The 21,419-nt window shown below is 39.2% G+C and overlaps 1 protein-coding gene across 3 annotated transcripts in view; it reads left to right on the plus strand.

Annotated features, from left to right (window-relative positions):
• SIK2 (salt inducible kinase 2) overlaps positions 1-21,419 on the plus strand; it is a 112,718-nt gene that overhangs the window by 83,835 nt on the left and 7,464 nt on the right. For 2 of the 3 annotated variants that reach the window (XM_033119710.1, XM_033119708.1), the window contains exons 5-9: positions 4,391-4,515; positions 4,957-5,080; positions 6,376-6,596; positions 8,147-8,299; positions 14,153-14,317. In XM_033119710.1, coding sequence (XP_032975601.1) covers positions 4,391-4,515; positions 4,957-5,080; positions 6,376-6,596; positions 8,147-8,299; positions 14,153-14,317 — 788 coding nt within the window. The remainder of the gene's footprint in view (positions 1-4,390; positions 4,516-4,956; positions 5,081-6,375; positions 6,597-8,146; positions 8,300-14,152; positions 14,318-21,419) is intronic. The other variant, XM_033119709.1, reaches the window with a different exon arrangement.

The following is a 21,419-nucleotide window of genomic DNA, read 5'->3' on the forward strand; positions in this document are numbered from 1 at the left end:
CAACAGATACCACCTTTAAGAGATCAAGGTCATCCCCACCAATAATTAGACATAATACCACACACCCCTGATATGATGCACCGAGAAGGGCACTTCACCTCTGTGATAATTGCCCCCCAAAGTCACAATCTTAACCTAATCATGAGAAAACATCAGCTAAGCCCAAACTGAGGGACATTCTGCAAAATACCTGACCTGTACTACTACTTCATGATCATGAAGGAGAAGGAAAGACTGGGGAACTGTTACAAACTGGAGAAGAGACTAAGGAGGCATGACAACTAAATGCATTGTGGAATCGTCAACTGAAAAGGGACATTAGTGACAAAAACTGGTGAAAATAAAGTCCATGGTTGTATTAATAGTAATGAATCAATGTTACTTTCTTAGTTTTGATAATTGTACTACTAGAGTTGGTATAATGTTAACAGTGGGGGAAGCTGGGGGAAGGGCATAGGGAATTTTCCTTTACTGATGTAACTCTTCTGTAAATCTAAAATTATTTCAAAATTAAAAGTTACATAATATCAATGAATTCAACATTACATGGCATAAGTTTTATGACAAACGGGAAGCAAAATGTGTGCGGGACATAGCAGCCATCATTTTAGGTATTAACTTGCAGATCAGCGCATTACAGAAGACATTAAACTAGGAGGGTGTTTCCATTCCAGCAAGGCCAGGCTGGATCTGGGTCTGGTATACAGAGGAATACCCGAGAGATGATTTTCATGATGCTTTCTAAAAGCCAGATGAGAATGTGGGGTCTTCTGTTGTTCTCTGTTGTAGTGAGACTCTTCTGTGTTTGTACAGTGGTTGACACATGTATGCACTCAAATGTTTACTGAAGGAATGAGTAAATTGGGTTGGTGTGATGAGCCATTCACGCATTCCATCTGTACAAATGGCGATAAGAAATAAATCCTGCGTAACTACACCACTTTCGTGTTTTATCCCTCTTGCCACCCTGCATTTCACTGTGTGCTTTTAGGCAGAAAACTGCAAACTGAATGAAGTAAATTATCCAGATTCCTGTGAAGAAATAAAAAGGCTTTTATTTTTAAGTACCTTTCCATTGCCACTACTTAAACCTGACCATTATTAACTTGCTCAAAAATAGCTGCGTATCACTGTGCCAGGGCTTCATGAAGGTGGTGGGTAACCATGAGGGTGAGGATTCTGCACTCAGATTTGGTTTCCGGTCCAGTTCTGCAACTTAGGATAGTCTCTAGCAAGGTACTTAACTTTCTACCCTCACTATCTCCTAAAATAAGGATACCGAATAGGATTATTAAGAAAAAACCTCCCCTGGGCGCTTAGATCAACTTCTGACACACAGTAAACACTTTTAAAGAGATAGACACAACGTATTCATTCAGCAAACCTTTATTGAACAGCTGCTGTCTACAGAGAGTGTGCTAAGTGTTAGGAGTGCAGACATACATCCTGTCCACCTCTGTGCTCTCAAAGAGTTTAGTCTGATGAGGGAGACAGATAAGTAAAACAATAAGAATTACTATTCTCCTGTTCTACTGAGTAGCTTACTCAATGGCTACAATTTATTGAGCGCCTACGAGGCATGTTCCAATAGCATGCCTCAAACATTATATATATTATATACTTATTAATTATTTATAAGTAGTGACATAATATAATATATAAATTACTCACAATAACTTTATGAAGTATAGGTACCGTCCCCATTTCACAAATAAGGAAACCAAGTCTCTAAGAAGTAATGTACCCAAAATCATAATGGCTAAGTGGGAAACCCAGAATTTGATACCATATCTGCCTGACTCCACAGTCTTCCTGAACCCGTACATCAGATTACAAATACAATGTGTATAAGTGTTTTGGCAAGGTTATTGAAGACATCTGCATATATGCTGTTATAATAGCCTTCGTGAACCTGATTGTCTCTTGGTGTTTTTTTTTAATGTTCCCACAGGCTGAAGTTCCTATTTTCTCTAGTTACTTCTGGGAAATAGAAGTAAACATCTGCTTAGTACAGTCCTTATAAGTTAACGGACGCTTCCTTTGCCCCAGACACGTAAAGCCAAAGTTGAGAGTGGGATGCCATAGACACAATGCTTTCCTCACTCTTGCTCTCTCCTTGCCTGTGAAGTGTACCAGTGAATAAAGAGGCCAGGCCGCCTTCCTGACAGGCCTCTGTCCCAGTCACTCCTTTAAGTTCATTCCACCAGGGAATTTCAGAATAAAGAAGTTCTGTAATGGCTCTTTGCGACGTTAAAACTTTACAATGCTATTTGGGGAGTATCCTCAACTTACATGTGCTAAAACTCATCCTGTGATTATGGTTTAAAGTACAGCAATTATTGGACCTATTTCAGGATCTCCAAACACACATCCCAGAGCTTCTTGTGCTTTTCTGTGTGAGTGAAATTAAATGTTATTTGAACATCTAGTCCTTGACTCATTTGAGAATATATTTTTTCTAGATTATCAGAAACCTATATTGATATGGACATGTGGTATAATCTGAGTGGTTAGTCATAGAGGTGGAATTGAGAAGATAAGGCCACTCTGACAGTCATTTTGGAAAACGAAATACATGATTGAACTGTAGTCACATTGTGAAGGGAGAGGTTCTCATCACCTCATACTCCGGATGCCAAGGACAGACTACAGTGTTGTGCCACCAGGTTTAGCCAGTACCTGAGGCTCTTTCCCCAAGGCACCCTCTTTTTCTCTTCTGAACCCTTACGCTCCTCTATGTTTTTTTCCACCCTTTCTGCATATTTTCTCAGGACTTGTTTCTCTGAAAGGCTATAGTTGGTGATAATATTTCACCAAAGAAGGGAGCTGACATTTCTCATCTGCTATGTTCCAGGGCTTTTACATTCTTTATCTCGTGTAATCCTCAGAGCATCCTATCTCAATAGGTGGACTATCCCCACATTTATAGATACAGAAACTAAGGTTCAGGGAAGTTAAATAATTGATGCAGAGGACCTGAAGCTAGAACACAGCAAAACGGGGGATCAGCTCTCGTTCTCCCTAACTTCATAGGTTGTACTCTGCCGCGAAGGTGTGGTGTTGGGGGTTGTGACTGTTGTTACTGTTGCTGGTGCTTGCCACCAGCTTTTATGTAGGCTAGCTAAGAGAATGCTTCACCTCAGGTACAGGTGGATGTGTCATCTTAAGGTGTATGTGAACCCATTGGCTTCCCACAACAACCTGCTGACGGCGTGTATTTATTTTTTCAGCTTTAGAGATGGGGAAACTAAGGCTCACCAAGACGTATCCAAGGCACACAGCCAGTCAGTCTGGTGCTGAAAACTTGATCCAGTCCCCTTGGGTCAGCTCTTACAGCTCACTGTCCGTACAGTGCTATACACTAGCTGGGTGCATGGCCAGTTCTGTCACGAAGGCAGTGTCCTCCAACCTGGGGTGCGCTCTAACAGAAGCTAGTGTGCTATAACTTACAAAATAATAGGAATTTGTTTCTTCAGGAAGAACACGAGGCCATGTGAAGGCTTAGCAAGTGGGCACGAGCTCACATTTATACCAAAGCTCACTGAATTCCACTGTAGTTTTCATGCATATTGAAGGCATGTGAGTGTGGTATTTCCAGAGCGCATGCAGTATATCAAAGCTATAGATTCAGTATGACTACCATAGGGGGAGGACATTAACTGTTTTGAAGTATAATGCCACTGCATTCCATAAATGAGTAAATACTGGTGACAGGTGACCTGTGGCTGGACCAGATAGCTATCCCATGTTAATGAGCAATTCAGATAGGTATCTGCCTAAATCAGGATGCAAAAGGGAGATCAGCTCTCCTTCTCCCTAACTTCATAGGTTATACTCTGCCACGAAGCTGTGGCCAACACTTAGACAGGTATTACTTAGGAAACACTGTACTCAGTTGCCTTAAAATGTTATATGTCTTGCTACCCTGGCGTCATGGCTATAAGAGCAGCCAGTCCGTAGGTTGTGCTTAGGTACATATCTTAGTGTTTACTCATTTTATTCTTTCCTTATAGACCATATAAGACAAAGAACTCTTAATCATGGAGTAATTAAAATTCTAAAACTGTCAAATTCAAGTTGGTTGTCCACACCACTAGATTTTCTTTCAGCCTTAAAAACACGTTATTTAAAGCCTTTTTCCAATGTCTTACTTGTTCTCTTCTGAGAAGAAAACTTGATTCATGTATACACTCATTCCAGAAATATTTATTGACTACTTAGTATTTGCTAGTCATTATGCTAAGTGCTCGGGAAACATCACAAGGTAAACGTCATCCCATTCTTCACAGTAGTGATATCGTTAATATAGCATATTATAACATTTATTACAGAGAAATTCAGTGTAGTTTGAGAGCATAGATGAAAGTAACATTTATTTCCATCCCAATAGATTTCGGTTTTGGAAATTTCTTTAAAAATGGTGAACTGCTGGCAACATGGTGTGGCAGCCCCCCTTACGCAGCCCCAGAAGTCTTTGAAGGGCAGCAGTATGAAGGACCACAGCTGGATATTTGGGTATTTCTTTGCTTTGCTGTGTTAAATGCATCTATCATGATAATACTTGGTACCCTGGCCCATCTTTGATGTTCTTGGTACCTAACACAGAGGCAGTAGTTCACACTTGCCCTGTCCACTGGACTATAATTATATAATTAGATCATCTTGAATTGGATTCTAGGAATTTCTAAGGACAAATGTTATCATCCTAATATCAGCAATAATTTAAATTTAAATAGTAATCAAAATGGTTAAATTCAGATCTTTTGGTATTCATTATACATACTTTATTGCAGTAATCAGGGTTTCAGTTTGCTTTTTTTTTCAAATTCAAGAAAATAGTAAATTCAAACAGAAATGTTTCAGTCCATATGATTTTTAGAGCTCTGGGGATGTTTGGGAAAATAGGGTGTTTCAAGTTTTTGTTCAAAAACTGACCCTGTTGTTTTCTTCCCCTAGAGCATGGGAGTTGTTCTTTATGTCCTTGTCTGTGGAGCTCTGCCTTTTGATGGACCGACTCTTCCTATTTTGAGGCAAAGGGTTTTGGAAGGAAGATTCCGGATTCCATATTTCATGTCAGAAGGTAAACAACGTGTTCATCTTACTAATCGTGCTTTATAGAATTTACGCTCCGAACGCAATGCCTAGGCAAAGCTTCCCTTTTTCTAAGAGTTTGGGTGCTAAATAAAGTGACTGAGTTACTTTAAAAGCCATAAAAGTAAGCAACCCGATCCATGTAGGTGAGAAAAGTTCCAGCCTTCGTCCTTGTATCTGAAAACAGAAAGGTTCCCAGATTAAGAACAGCAAGTCTTCCCATTTGCTCTCCGTGCATAAATGTCCCACATTTATTTCAGACTTAGAGAAGCTCTTTGTAGATCCAGATTCATAACCCTTTTACTCTAAGTATGAAGCGGATTTCCCCATGTCCTTTGACAAGAAGTTGCAAAATTAAAATTTTTTAATTGAATTTAAAAACCAACTGTCTAAACTATTGAAATAAGATGAAATGCCATAATTCCCATCAGTCTTGTATTGGTTTGTAACATAGGCAGCAGGTAAGTTTACTCCTGAGATTTGTTTTTGGTTATCATCCTGAACTCCTGTGTTCCTAGTAACAGTAGAAAAAAATGCTCTCATAGTTAAGAGTGTAGACTTTGGATCCAGAATGCCTGATTTTAATCCTGAGTTCACCACTTACTGGCGGTCTGACTTTAGCAAGTTATATCTCCTCTCTGTGCTTCAGTTTCCTCAATCTATAAAATGGAAATAACCATAGTTCCCAGTAGGGGTGTTATGAGGATTAATTAAATCAATCTGTATAAAACACTTAGCATGGTGCCTGGCACATAGCAAGTAATCTAAGTTTAGCTTCTGCGGGCTAGAAAAGAGCATGTCAGCTCAGAGAATAAGCTAGTGCCCAAAGTTGCAGCAGTCTGCTTTTCATAGTGTAATCAGAAGTAAATAATGTTTCACATACATTTTGCTCAGCTGCACTGCTATGGAGAAAGCAACAGTCCCCTGGCCAGCCCCTCTCTCACATCCACAGCCTCAGTGTATCAGCCTTAGATGTGACTGAGACCCACTTATTTGCTTATTCTAGTTTCACTTAGCACAGAACTGGATAGACCTACAGCCTCCTGTTTTTCTTAAGTATTCATTCATGGTGATGGTTAACTTTATGTGTCAATGTCACCATGTGAACTTGACAAATGGAAGTAACCTTCATGTATTCACTTAATTCATTTGACCTTCTGCTTTCCAGGGGGCACCCTGGAGGACACAAAGATAAACACCATTGTACAAAGTCACATGAAGCAGGCAAATATTCTGAAGTACAAGGTGATTTACCTCACTTTTGCAACATTGTGTTTTCCATAGATTGTGAGCACCTTATTCGAAGGATGTTGGTTCTAGACCCGTCCAAACGGCTGACCATAGCTCAAATCAAGGAGCATAAATGGATGCTCGTAGAAGTTCCGGTACAGAGACCTGTTCTCTATCCACAAGGGCAAGAAAATGAGCCATCCATCGGGGAGTTTAATGAACAGGTTTTGCGACTGATGCACAGCCTCGGGATAGACCAACAGAAAACCATTGAGGTAAAGCGATCCGAGATTCGACGAAAGCTATTTTAGGATTCTATTGTACTCAGTAACGTGTAATTTCATGCTCATACCTGTCATCCTGGTCTTTTAGCATAGCCATCCCCAGCACGTAGGCATACTGTCAGTTTTCCCTGAAGATTACATCGACTATTATGTTTGCTTTTATTCAGTGTATAAATTACTCCCTTAGGCTCATCTGCCAAAAAATTCAGAGGAAGGGTTTATATAGGACTGAGTAAAGACAAAATGGAAGCTTAACAGATACTAAGTGGAAAGTTTCTTCTAAGATGAAGCATAAAGTTTTATGTAAGTGATAAATTAGTTTATATGGAACATAAATGTGCAACTAGGGAACAAGGCTAACGGCTGAGCAGAAAACAAGAATAGTAGGCACCCTAAAGCAAATGGGATTTAGGGTGTGAACGGGAGAAGGCAAAAATAGGTGGATTCGTAATAGTATGGAAATATTATGGGTCATAGAACTGAGAAGGTCACAAACCTGGGAAATTCCTCATCGCTTTTATTTCTGTCTTTAATACATGGTTAGCATATTCATAAGCTATGCATATCTTTAATACCTCCACAACAGTAAAAAAATAAATGGTACTTTGCAGGAGGAACCATAACAAGAAAGACTATGAAATGCTCCCTTGTGAATACAGAGTGCTCCAAACTGTGCTGCCTTTTCCTCCATTGTAGCCATAAGTGAAACCAGACTGGCTTTCCCGCTCTGCTCATCATGTGCTCAATGATGCTGTTCTGTACTTGTCCATGAAGTAGATCCAGAATGGCAGCTGCGAGCACAGTGGTGCTGGCCCGGGATGTTTCCTGAGCGTGCGCTGCCCCTGAGAGCACTGCACAGTGCCCATGTAGACTGTCAGGTGGAACCCCGAGCCAACTGAGCAATTACTGCTCTGTTCCCTTAGTGTCCTGGGAAAGCTGGCCAACGAGGGATGTGAAAAATTGGGAAGCAACTTTCTTTTCAAGGTTTCAAGAGGGTGGGACTGCAAAAACAAGAGGAAAAAATTACCTAAGAACGGAGACACAGTGTCTCTCACTCTAGCATCCAAATGCCATTCTCCAGCCCAAAATAATCACTAGAAAGCTCCCCGAAGACTTTAATCATTCACTTTAGAGTTTGCAATGGTTTGGACTTGGCGTTGAAGTTGTGGAATTAGAGCCTCAGGGCTCAGGCTGCTAACCGGCCTAACACCGTAGTTACAACTATGAGAGGAAACCATATGACAGCATTGGGAAATGTCCACATGAGACAATGGTGGCATTGTCTCTAAATGCAGAAAAATGAGCAGATCCTGTTAATGTAAAAGGGCCGGTCTAGTCATTTAAAGGTGTCACCCTTTATATAATTCACGCTAGAAACTTGAAATGATCTTTCATTCTAAGTTCTGGAAGAGCTTTCATTTTGAGGCACTCTGTTATTCTATTTTTACGAGCACATGATTTCTTCAGTCTTTTTTTAGAAAGATAGAGCATTGGATTGGTTTTTATGGTTCTCTGCCTTCAGCACTTGTTTTCTCTTTCAGTCTTTGCAGAACAAGAGCTACAATCACTTCGCTGCCATTTATTACTTGTTGGTGGAGCGCCTGAAATCACACAGGAGCAGTTTTCCTGTGGAGCAGAGACTCGATGCCCGCCAGCGTCGGCCCAGCACCATTGCTGAGCAAACAGTTGCCAAGGTAACACCCCATTAGCCAATAGTCTTATCTGCATGTGCCTATTCACATGGTTGACACATTTTTCATCTTGTAGTACAAAGGGTTAGGATTTCATCCACTGCCTCTGTTGTTCTGTAAAGTTTCTGCCTGTCATTCACTAGATTCTCAAATGTTTTATCCCCTTCCTATTTCTAAGGATCAACTTTATTTCCGACATTTATTTTCTTTAAGATATTTTTCATTGTTTTATCATTAGTTTATGTTGAGGATTAATGTAACTAACTTGTCATTCAGTTTCTTTTAATAAGTTTTTATTGCAGGTTTACCCTGTGCAAGCTTCTATTAATACGTACTGCAGGGGATAAGGATGGATGAAATACAGTTTTTGCCCTCAGAGACATTGCAGTATTGAAGCGAAATAAGACATTATAAATAACCATGATTCAAAATAGAGAAAGACAAATGCTGTAGAAGAACTAAGGGCAAAGAGGGTAGAATGGGAAAGACATTGTGGGAGAGATGGCATTTAAGAGAGATCTTCACAGATGTGTAGGGCTTGTCAGGGAGAGCAGTAGTTAAAAGCATTGTATGCGGGCAGAAACAGCAGCAGGAGCAAAAGTGCACAATAGACAAATGCAGGCCTTGTTCAAATTAATCCACTTGAATTAAGTATAGGGAAATTAAAAAGTTGAAGTGATAAATTGAAGCCATGCTATGAAGGGCTTTGAATGCCGAGTTTACTTATAATTCAGGACGTAGTGAGGAACAACTGAAGGGCGTTAAGTAGAAAAGTAATATAATTATATTAATGCTTTAAGCTAATTAATCTGGTAACAATGAGAAGGATAGATTGGAAAGGGAAAAGAAGAAATTTGGAGGGACCAGTTAGGAGGTTATTATAGTAGTTGAAATGAGAAATACTGAAGGCTTGAACTATGTGGTTCTGGTGGAAGTAGAAGGAAGGGGTAAGTATAAGGGCCGTTTCAGAGGTAGACTCTGTCTGAACTTAGCAATGGTTTGGAGAGGCAGCTCAGCATGGTGTTTAAAAGCAGGGACTTTTAACCAATTTATGAGAAACTCTGGAGCAAATTGCAGATTCTGCCGTTTCCCTCTATGTGACCCTAAAAAGTAACCTAAGGTCTATCTGTGCCTTGGTTTCCCAAGCTGCAAAATAAGGATAAGTATAGGATGTTAATGACAGTTAAATTAGTTAATAATTGTGCAGCACTTATAACAGTGCTATGTGTTTGTAATATTAAGTAATAAATAAATGTTGGGGAGGAAGGGACAACAGTGAGTTAAAGGTGACTCCATTCCTGAGCCCAAGGCTGAGAGAACAATGGTGGCACTGATTCTGTCCCTTAGGAGGAAGAGTGGGTCTGGGTGCCGGGAGAGGGGCTGGGGCTAAAGAGAGTTTGAAAATCATCTGTATAGAGGCTGAGAAGACAGTGTGGTTCACTCATATGATCTATTAGGATTTCCGTATACACTTACCTGTGTGAGTCCTGACTGTTGAAAGTGCAAGGAAAAGCACAAGAGTTTTTTCTTGTTTGGTAGTTTTACAATATTTATAAGATCATGATAGAATTTTGTATTGGTTTCTATAGAACATGTGGGAAAAAACAAGGAAATCAAAATCTTCTTGATTTTACTAGGCAAATGGTATACTTTGTTATACATACTTACTATATAAAATAATGTGAATATTGACACTAATGTGGATAAAAGGTTGTGCAGTCAAGTTCCAGGTATTTGGCTTAGAGTATCCTGAACACTTGGATTCATTCACAGTTGAATGGTACCACTTTTGAGAACGAGAGGAGGAGGATAAAATGAGAATTCCCAAGTTGGGGTAATAATAGTGAGACGTCGTGGTACCTCTTCCCTCTTGAAAGTGCTGCCAGGCAAAAGGATAGGAGGCAGCAGAGTCCCAGCGCTGTAGCAGGCTTCCCTCCCAGCTCTCTTTGCTCTCAGTGAGTGAAGGAGGTTACCTAACTGATAGCTTCTCATTACACACACGTTATTGTGCACGATTCCTTTTGTATCTAAACTTGAAGCAAATTCCCTGGCAGATCTCAAATTGTATTTAATTTGGCTTGGTGTTCAGATGTAGAACATGGCTTCTTATGTTTGATAACTTTTATTACCAGGCACCCAATGAATTCTTTTCAATTCATGCATTGACCTAAGTTGTCACAGAAAGCTTCTTATTACTGTGACTTAAAAATGTATGTAATTCAATCAAGAGTCTTCAATATTCATTCACAAACTTGTCTTGAGTGCAATACCTTCTGGATGCAACAGGCACTGGAGCTGAACATGTTTCTCTCCCTCCGAGATTTCATATTCTCTGTTTTTATGAATATAAATGTGCTTACAGGTTTAGTAGAGTCTTCTCCCTTTAATTCTTTGTTCTAAAATTTTTTTAAAGAAGTGGCAAATCACTTATTTGATACAGCAATAAGAAATTGGGGAAATGACATGCTCCCATGCAAAGATCACATGAGCCATCAAATCTTGCAGACCCTGGGTGACTTCAGCAAGTCAGAATCTCTGAGCTCCAGTGTCCTTAAATATAAAATGGAAACAGCAATACCTACTTCCTAAGTTTGCTACAAAGGTAAAATGAGTTAAACTATACCAGCAGATCAGTTCAGCGGATAGAGCACTGCATGTCAGGCACAGTCCCGGCCACTGTGGACCGAAGTACCTAGGAGATAGTCCCTGCCCTAAAGGAATTTATGGTCTAGTGATAGAGAACCCAGTATTACTACTTAGAAACCAGTGAGATTCCCATCTTACATAGATTTAGAGTCCTTATATTTGCTGTGTAATATACAGGAAATGTCACATCTAATTGACTGCAGACAACTATTTAGAAAAACATGTGTCATGCCTTTTTCTTGTGAATTCTAACTACTAGTTCCCAACAGCCCTTCCACTCCAAGTTTCTATCAACTGTAAGCAGACAAGAAAGATTCTTCCCAATTCTTCTTTAATTACCAATTAGAGGTCACCCTCCACAACTATAAGAAAAAGTGTTGTATTGGTCAACTAGGCTGCCATAACAAAATACCACAGACTGGGCGGCTTAAACAACAGACATTTCTCACATTTCTGGAGGCTAGAAGTCCAAGATCAAGGTGCCGTCACTGTTGACTTCTGGTGAAGACTCTCTTCCTGGCTTATAGACAGATGCCTTCTCTCTGTGTCCTCACAGAGCCCTTCCTCTGTGTGTGTGTGTTGGAGTAGGGGGAGGAGATATCTCTTGTGTCTCATCCTCTCCTCATATTAGAGGGACACCAGTCCTATTGGATTAGGACCCCACCGTGATAATCTAATGCAACCTTAATTATCTCCCTTAAGGCCCTGTCTCCAAATACAGTCACACTGGGAGTTAGGGCTTCAACATACAAATTTGTGTGGGACACAGTTCCGTCAATAACAAGCATATTCCTATTGGAACAATAAAGATTTTCCCGTAGGAGAGAACATAATTTTCATGTTAATAGTTCTGGAAAGCACAAAGTCAGAAGAAGAGATTCAAAGCAATAAACATGCTTTAAAAAGTCACTATAATTAGTTAGAAATGATCATTGTTTATTACCAAAGAAACTGTTAATATCTGCTTCCTTGGGATATTAATCAACCGTCTATTCATTATAACATATTCTTCAGTCAGCTCTGTAGTGTTGAGCATACCATTTGAATATTTATACCCTACGTTGTTCCAAACAGACTTCTTTAATCACCTCCACGATTGCAGGAATCCTAAAAAGCAGACCCTTAAAACCTACCATGAAGTGCCTGTCACAGTAAAATGTGTTATTCCTCTGTCCTTACCAAGTTCACGGTAAGTTGTCGTCGCAGTCCAGGTTGTGAAAGTTGTCAAGGAAGTGTGCTACGCTTGCTCTGGCACAGCACACCTGCCATTTAAAGTCACAGCTAATGAGATGCAGGGACTGAGAAGGGACAGACAGCACATCGTAGCGATGGTGCTGGCATCTCACATCCAGTGCTGCATCTTCAAGGAATGCTTTGACCAAGTAATGTAGACTGCTTTCCTATAGGAACAGTCTGATAATTTTGGAAAACAGAGATCAAAGTTCAGCGTTATCCTTTGATTGAAAAGCTGATGATGAGGGTAAGAAGATTATACCTAATATACTTTATTAGGAAATTTAAATTTTACATTGTGACATGGGGGCTAAAAAAATTCATTTAAATGACTAATGTTTGAAAGGAAGAAAAAGTTGTTTAGCCTCAAAAGTGGCCCAGAATATAAGCCTGAGGAATGATGATAGAAGCTATTTTTTTATCACACTCAGAGTGGTATGCCATGTATTTTTTGTTTTTACCATTTATATAATAATCTAATACTTTGCTATTGCTATTTTATTCTTTATCTCACATAGTATATTTAGTGAGTATAACAAATATAAAGTATATTCTAAGTACATTCAAATATAAAGTATATTTCTAACATATCTCCCCATTTTTGAAAACCATCAACCTGAAATTTTAACTAGAAACCATTAGATAGTGTCTGAGAACAAAACTGCATTTTCATTTTGCAGCCTAATTCCTATATTAAATTCTTGTGATCATTTTAAGACTAAAAAGAAAGAGAAAGAAGGAATTAACATTACTGAGTGAAGGACTTTACATGTTACCTTTTACAATCCTCACTTCATTGTGGAGTAGATATTATGCCCTTTTTTACAGGTAAAGAGAATAAGATTCAAAGGGGTTAGGTAACCTGATAAAGTTTACACAATGAGTAAATGATGGAGCCAGAAATTAAACCCACGTCTTGGGAGAGAAGAAGCTAGAATCATGCTATTTGTTCCTTTTCATTTGTTTAAGTTTAAAACTCACCATTCTGTACCCCTTGAAGTGATTATAACAGAAAAAAAATACAGGCCATTTCTCTGCCTTGTAGAAACTAGTATGATGATTGTTCGCTTAGATGTTTTGGAATGTCTGTTATGTTCAAAAGGCGTCTAATAAATTATTCTCCTAGTTTGGAAGAGATGGGGAGGAAAGGATTACCCAACAGTTTCATCTTTAAAATCAATCCTTGCCAACTGTCATAAAGGAAGATTGTCTTTTAAATGATTTTTTTAAAAGAAGAGTTTGTAATGCCGGTTTACTTAGCATTCTTATCAAGGGAGACATGAAGAATGGCCTAAAAACCATCAGGAGCTTTCTATAGTGGAAAACATTACTTGCTCAGCAATTAGCATCTGTCTTTCCACTGGGCCGGCAGGCTCTGCTCAGGCTGTGCATCTCCTTGATAGGACATTCTTGTCACCTTTAAGTAACTGCTGCTTTTTTCATCCTCTTTACACACACACTCGCCAGGAAATACATACCATCTCTCCCCACCAAAAGGGGGGTGGTGGGGGAGATAGATAGATAGCACTTCCTGCAGTGTACTTTGTAGTGTAGCTCATTGTGGGGGGGTGTCCATCCCTCGTTCAGTTTTGAGCGCCTAGCGTCAGGGACTTCTCTTTATAGCTTTCCAAGGTAACACACGTAAGGATGTAGACAGTACGTTTGTTGAATTGAAAAAGCATCCTTAGATTTCTTACAAAGACTAGCTTTCTTGTCATCTCGATGAAAGCTATGTTCCCCATCATGGAACAGGAATGAAATTCTGTGCAACCTATCTCAGAATAATTGACTGCTGAGCCTGCTTCAAATCAACACCTGTACCATTTACATGTTTCATCAAATCTTCTCAGGAGTTTCCACCAAAAAACAATTTATCCTTGAATGGTACCAGGAAGACTTATTTTACTCTAGGAAGTTTGTGTATTGACATGGAAAGTATTAATGTTCCCAAACTGTCTGTTCTTGCCGTATTTACAGGCACAGACTGTGGGCCTCCCAGTGAACATGCATTCACCGAACGTGCGACTGATGCGATCTACCCTCCTCCCACAGGCATCCAACGTGGAGGCCTTCTCATTTCCAGCCTCTGGCTGTCAGGCAGAAGCAGCATTTATGGAGGAAGAGTGTGTCGACACTCCAAAGGTACGTGTGTGTTTGAGAGACTCTGAGCTTGCAGGGCGGCTGGAGACTTCACTTTGGTCCACAGGTGTTGTACTTTGCTTTGTTGAACTTTGTCATTTCTTGAAGTCACTCAGGAGTGTTGCTTTTGTGCAGAAGAACCTGAGAGAAGAATTCAGGGGTAAACTCTGCTCTCGTCGCCATCTTATCATTACGACCGTTGTGTCACTTGTCAGGTCAGACCGCATATGTACTTTTCAAAATCTCTTCTCTTTCCTTAACCAAATCCTTCTCTCTTAAAGTTTCTAGATCCCGCATAGGTTTTGACATTTTTGTAAACAAAGTGTAATTCTGAGAGCAAAAGTCTAACTATGGTGCTTCATTGGGCTTTGTGTTGTTGTTGCCTCTCTTCTGCAGCAGGTGCTGCAGCTACACACGATGAGGCATCTTTTTGGGTCAGTTGTACATCTTTTTTTGTCCAGTTTGGACATGTTTAAAGGACATAAGTTCATCCTGGTATACTGCATAAAGTTGGCTTTTAGGATATGGAAGATGACAGCTTCTCTTATTCAATGGATATTTACTTCTAATATGTGTTTTGTACACTTAGCGTCAAGTGGTGTACAGAGGATCATATGAACGGGCAGGTCTTGGAACGTAGGTCTTGGAGTAATGTTCAAAATAAACTCTTGTTTACTAGCTCTGTGAACTTGGACAGAGTGACTAACTTCTTTGAACCTCCATTTTCTCTTGTGTAAAGTGAAACGACCAACTTTATGAGACCGCTGTGAGAATTCATTGAGATAATAATGTGTATGAGGTTCTGGCCAAATTGTAGATACTCAGTAAATATTGCTTTCCTGTCTTTAGCCTAGTTAGGTAATAAAAAGATGAGTCAGACATGAATTCTGCCTTGAAGTTTATAGTCTAGAAGAAGAGACATGATGCATAACTAAAGACAATGTGCCCCGTGCTGAATAAATTGATAAAACATAATTGGCCCTTTATTATTTTTTCCCCATCTCCTCTCCCTCTCCCCTTTAGCAGCCATTAGCTTGTTCTCTGTATCTATGAGTGAGTTTTGTTTGTTCATCTGTTTTGTTTAGATTCCACATATAAGTGAAATCATATGGTATTTGTCTTTCTCTGACTTATTTCACTCAGCATAATAACCTCTAGGTCCATCCATGTTGTCACAAATGGCAAGATTTCGTTCCTTTTTATTGCTCAATAACATTCCATTGTATATATGTACTACATTTTCTTTTTCATCCATCGATAGACGCTTGGGTTACTTCCATATCTTGGCTGTTGTAAATAATGCTGCAGTGAACATAAGGGTGCATATATCTTTATGAATTAGTGTTCTTGTTTTCTTTGGGTAAATACCCAGAAGTGGTATTGCTGAGTCATATGGCAGCTCTGTTTTTAATTTTTTGAGGAATCTCCATACTATTTTCCATAGTGGCTGCACCAATTTACAATCCCACCAACAGTGCATGAGGGTTCCCTTTTCTCCACATCCCCACTAGCACTTCTTGTTATTTGTTGATTTTTTGATAATAGCCATTCTTGACAGGTGTGAGGTGATATCTCATTGTGGTTTTAATTTGCATTTCCCTAATGATTAACAATGCTGAGCATCTTTTTATGCCTGTTGGCCATCTGTATGTCTCCTTTGGAGAAATGTCTATTCAGGTCCTCTGCCCATTTTTTAGTTGGATTGTTTGTTTTTTTCCTCTTAAGCTGTATGAGTTCTTTGCATGTGTTGGATATTAACCCTTACGGATATATCATTTGCGGACATCTTAATTCCATTAGGAAGGTTGTCTCTTCATTTTGTTGGTGGTTTTCTTCACTGTGCAGAAACTTCCTAATTTGATGTTGTCCCATTTGTTTAGTTTTTCTTTTCGTTGCCCTTGTCCAAGGAGACATATCCAAAAAGATATTGCCAAGACTGATGTTTACTGCTTATGGTTTCTTCTAGAAGTTTTATGGTTTCAGGTCTTACATTTAAATCTTTAATCCATTTTGAGTTTGCTTTTGCGTATGGTGTAAGAAAGTAATGCGATTTGATTTTTTTTACATGTATCAGTCCAGTTATCCCAGCACCACTTATTGAAGAGACTGTTTTTACTCCATTGTGTATCCTTACTTCCTTTGTCATAGATTAATTGACCATGTAATTGAAGATTTATTTGGGGGCTATTGTATTCCATTGATCTATATATCTGTTTTTATGCCAGTACCATGCTATTTTGATTATTGTAGTTTTGTAGTATATTTTGAAATCAGGGAGCTTAATACCTCCCACTTTTTTCTTTCTCAAGGTTTCTTTGACTATGTGGAGTCTTTTGTGGTCTGTATACATTTTAGGATTAGTTGTTCTAGTTCTGAGAAGAATGTCATTTGTATTTTAATAGAGACTATGTTTAATCTGCATATTGCTTTAGGTAGTATGGACATTTTAACAATATTAATCTTTCCAATCCATGAGCATGGTATAGCCGTCCATTTACCATGTTTCCCCAAAAATAAGACCTAGTCAGACAATCAGCTCTGCTGCGTCTTTTGGAGCAAAAATTAATATAAGACCCAGTCTTGCATTGTATTGTATTATATTATATTATATTATATTATATTATATTATATTATATTATATTATATTATATTATATTACATTATATTACATTATATTACATTACATTATATTGTATAAGACTGGGTCTTATAAGAAAATAAGACGGGGTCTTATATTAATTTTTACTCCAAAAGATGCAGTAGAGCTGATTGTCCGACTAGGTCTTATTTTCGGGTAAACACGGTATTTGTATCCTCTTCAATTTCTTTCTTCAGTGTCTTATAGTTTTCAGAGTACAGATCTTTCACATCTTTGGTTAAATTTATTCCTGGGTATTTTATGCTTTTTGATGCAGTGGTAAATGAGACTATTTTCTTAATTTTCTTCTGATCGTTCATTATCGGTGTATATAATAATTGATCCTTTAAAGAAATATAAATCAGAGCACTGTGAGACTGGAAGGAGGAAAGAAGTGAGTTGCTTTTAGCTGGTTTAATCAGGAAAGTCTTTGGGTTAACTGCCCAAGCTAGGAATTGAGAGGTGGGCAGAATCTGGGTGGATGGAAACTAGGGTGTGATACCTTGGTAGAGGGAAAAGCCTGAGGAACAGCAAACATGAGGAACGCCTAGGTCTAAGTCAGAGCAGTAGCTCAGTGTGTCTGAAGAAAGAGGGTCTGAAGGGGAGTAGTACAAGTTAAAGATGTATAACTTAGCTGTGAATGGCAAGCCAAGGACTGAGGCTTGTTCTCCGGGCCAGTGTTCTCAGCGTGGGAACATGTGTCAGTATCATCAAGAGAACTTTTTTAAATGGACTTCTCCAAGGTAGTAGGAAACGATTGAAACTTTTTGTTCAAAGAAGCACTGTGATCCATGTTGTAATTCAGAAATGAGCCAGGAAGGGTACATAGCCTGCATTGGACAGGGGAGAGACGGTGACAGGACAATACAAGGTCAGACCATGTGTCCAGGAAGGGAGACAGTGAGGGCCAAAACTAGGATAGTGCCCATGAAACTGGAGGGGAGGGGATGATATAAGTGAGCTTGTACAGAAAAAACTGATCGAATATTGGGGTCCACGGTGATAAGAGTACGTTGAGCCTCGATGTTGGGGAGGGTGAGTGCCATTATCAGAAGTTGGGAGTTCTGGAGGCAGAGCTGATTCAGAAGTTAAATAATGAGTTTAGCTAGAGCCTCGTCAGGGCAGCTTGACGCTGGGCTGCCACAAACAGGTGTGAAGCTGAGTTGTGACCACAAGGAGTTAGTGTCCATGCCCCGAGGACGCTGCTTCTTGTGGACAGGCTTTTTTCTCTGCCTGTGGTTGCCTGGCACGTTCAGTGGCCTCATGCATGGCTACGACATCCGCACCCAGAAATTTAGACATAAGTTGGAGTACCATAATTCATTTACTTTTAAGATCTAAGTCCCTTGAAAAAATTAAAATGCAGTCTGCTAAAATCTAGTCTGTGAGGGCATCAGGCCCAAAACACAGATTGGGCGCTGTCTGCGTATTATATAGGGCAAGTTATTTTTAAAGCTTGTGATTGTTACCGTAACTAGGAAACAGACAGGAAATGAATGATTTTGTGAAAGATATAGATAGTAGCTAGATGGTGTATTTGCATTTGTAGGAAGAGCCGTGCCACGCTGGAACTGGCCACCCACACTGGCAGTGCCACCGTGGCATTTAGCCAGGCCTTAGACATCCGCTGGTCTTACCCGTGGATCATTTTGTTTATGTCAGCAAGAATACTTATCCCTTTTCCCTCCCTAGTACCTCTTTCTTTGGGGCCCATAAATAAATGCACACACACACAAAACGATCAGACAGAGATACTGTTCCTTTGTTGTTCCTGCTGCTCATATGCATTTGCTACTGTAACACCCATTGTTGTCTTCTGGAAGATGTTTAATAACTGCACGTATTGCTCATTCATTTCTAGTCTCAGTTGGTGGCAGGTATTGTGCATCTCAGAGATCTCACCTCTCTTTGCCTCCAAGAAGTCTTCAACTTAAAACTGTTAGTAAAATCCCTTAGGGAGTTTGTGTCGAAGTGGTGGTTTGGGGTTCTTCCAAAAAAAATACACGTTTCTGAGCTAGTCATCCAACTCTGAGCAATAACTGAGACCCCCAGGTTACAAAGAGACATGGAAGACAGCTCACAAATCCTATAGCGTCAGACTTTCTCTTTTAAGGGTTTCTTTGGGAATCTTGAATTTTTTACACACACACACACACTTCAGTCACTTTTAACATTTTATTAGAGATTGTAATAACTGGATTTTTCAAGTTACCACCTCCGTAGCTAGATAACAGAAGAGAACTGTGAAGCTAAACTGAAAAGGCAAGTGTAGCAAGGGTGTTCCATGTTTGTTTATATGTTTAATAACTTTCGTTATTATAGAAGTACTACAGCATATAAGAGAAGGTCTGAAAAGGCCATACAGCAAACTCTGAATAATGTTAACCTCTAAGGCTTTGTAAAAGGAACAGATTGCACTTTTACTTCTGAATATGAATTTTTAAATTTATAATTGAAAAAAATCAGAACAAAAAATTCAGAGAAGGGTAAAGAAAAAATTAATTTATCCATAATCCCTCTACCCCAGAGATAAACACATTTTGGCCTATTTCCTGAGAGTGGGTTATAGAAAAATAGACAGGTGAGTGGGTGAGTATAGGGGCAGTAAGTAGGTAGACTTTTAAAAACAAAATTATATTGTATGTTATTTTGTATCTTGCTTTACATAACATAACATCATGAGCGTTTTTCTATATCAGGAAATCTTCTTTGAAAGCATGAACTATATTTAACAACTGCCTAATATATTGTATTAGATATACACTTATTTGAATATGTACTCTCCTATTTTCGGAAATCAGGTACTTAAAATTTTTTGCATCCTCATATGTGCTTCAGGTGAATGTCCTTGTGTCTAAATCTTTGACTATACTTCTGATTATTTCCTTCAGAGAAATTTCTAGAAATAGGGTTATACAGTTCTTCCTTCTTCACCCGGTTGTTTTATTTTAAGTTGCCTCAAGATGGTAAAAATGCTTTAAAAGAAAATGTTGTAGTTTCATTTTCATGTTTTGAAATGTTTTACTGTTATAAAGCATTCTCTTTTGTCAAGAAAAAATAATAGATACAATACAGAGGGTGCCAAAAAAAATGTATACTACACATTTTAAGAAAGGAAAAAAACTATATTAAAATTGTAATACTCAATATATACCAATCATAAAAGATGAATACAAGTCATGTGTGTACATTTTTTTGGCTCCCCCAGATACTGAGTACCTAAGGTACTGTGCTATTTTATATATATTATTTTAGTTAATCCTCCCAAACAACTTGACTTCCATTTTACAAGTGAAACAAATGGAACTTTATAGAAGTTAAGCAACTTGCTAATAGGTGATAGAGCTGAGGTTTGAGCCCACAGCACCTACTCAATATATGCCAGACTTGCTGGGCACTTAGGATACAAATTAAATAAGGCACATTCCCAGCCTCCAGACTCCACTGGATAGTGTCGTGTGTTGATCTGCAAGGCTGCCATAACACAATGCCACAGGCTGGGTGACTTCGACAACAGAAATGTGTTTTCTCACAACTTTAGAAGTCCAAGATCAAGGTTCTGGCCAATTTGGTTTCTGGCGTGGGCTCTCTTCCTGGCTTGGAGAGGGCAGCCTTCTCACTGTGGTCTTCCGTGGCCTCTCCTCTGTGCTCTCGTGGAGAGAACGCTTTCTTGTGTCTCTTCTTATAAGGACACTAGTCCTACCAGGTCAGGGCCTCACCCTCACGACCTCATTTAACTACACTTCCAGAGAGGCCCCATGCCCAAATACTGCCACACTCAAGGCGGGGAGACACAGACCTCAGTGCATAAGTCTACCAGTCTCCTTCCTACAATGCTCCAGTCTTGTTTGTGGTAGGCCCGGGGACGTGATATCGCTTAGTGGCAGTCTCTCAGAGTTTGAGTACTGCATGTATGTGAGGTCTCTTACTAGAAGTGAAGTGAGATTGAACTTGTAGGAAAGACAAAAACAATGTACTGGCAAATGTACATATCACCCATGTTGTATGCTGAATTCCTGTCATTTACAGTTAGCCTAGATTATTTCTTAGAGCAAAAGATCTTACTCCTAACAGCCTAGTTAGATCAGCCCAATGTTTTGGTCACAAAATCCTATAACTGAATTTCGCCTCTTGTCATATCAAGTCCCTGGGTAGTAAATTGACAGGCAAGCGTAGCATGATTCTCACCTGTTTCAGGAAATGAACTTACAGCTGAAGGTGTTCACACCTATGAGCAGGCCCCACTGTGCTTTCCGATTTAATCATCAAACATCATCTGAAGAACAGTCACTGTTTTCTACCTGTCCCAGGATGAAATTGAATTCAGCAAACATTTTTTAATAAAAGACACAATGCCTCTTATAGTCTAGATGAGGAGATAAATTTATAAGCAGACAATTTGAGGGGGAAAAATTATAAATTTAGAGGGACTGAAAGGTTTTTTGAGTACTCAGAAAAAGGTAACTT

Source organism: Rhinolophus ferrumequinum, chromosome 11 (genome assembly GCF_004115265.2).
Source record: "Rhinolophus ferrumequinum isolate MPI-CBG mRhiFer1 chromosome 11, mRhiFer1_v1.p, whole genome shotgun sequence".
Taxonomy (NCBI): domain Eukaryota; kingdom Metazoa; phylum Chordata; class Mammalia; order Chiroptera; family Rhinolophidae; genus Rhinolophus; species Rhinolophus ferrumequinum.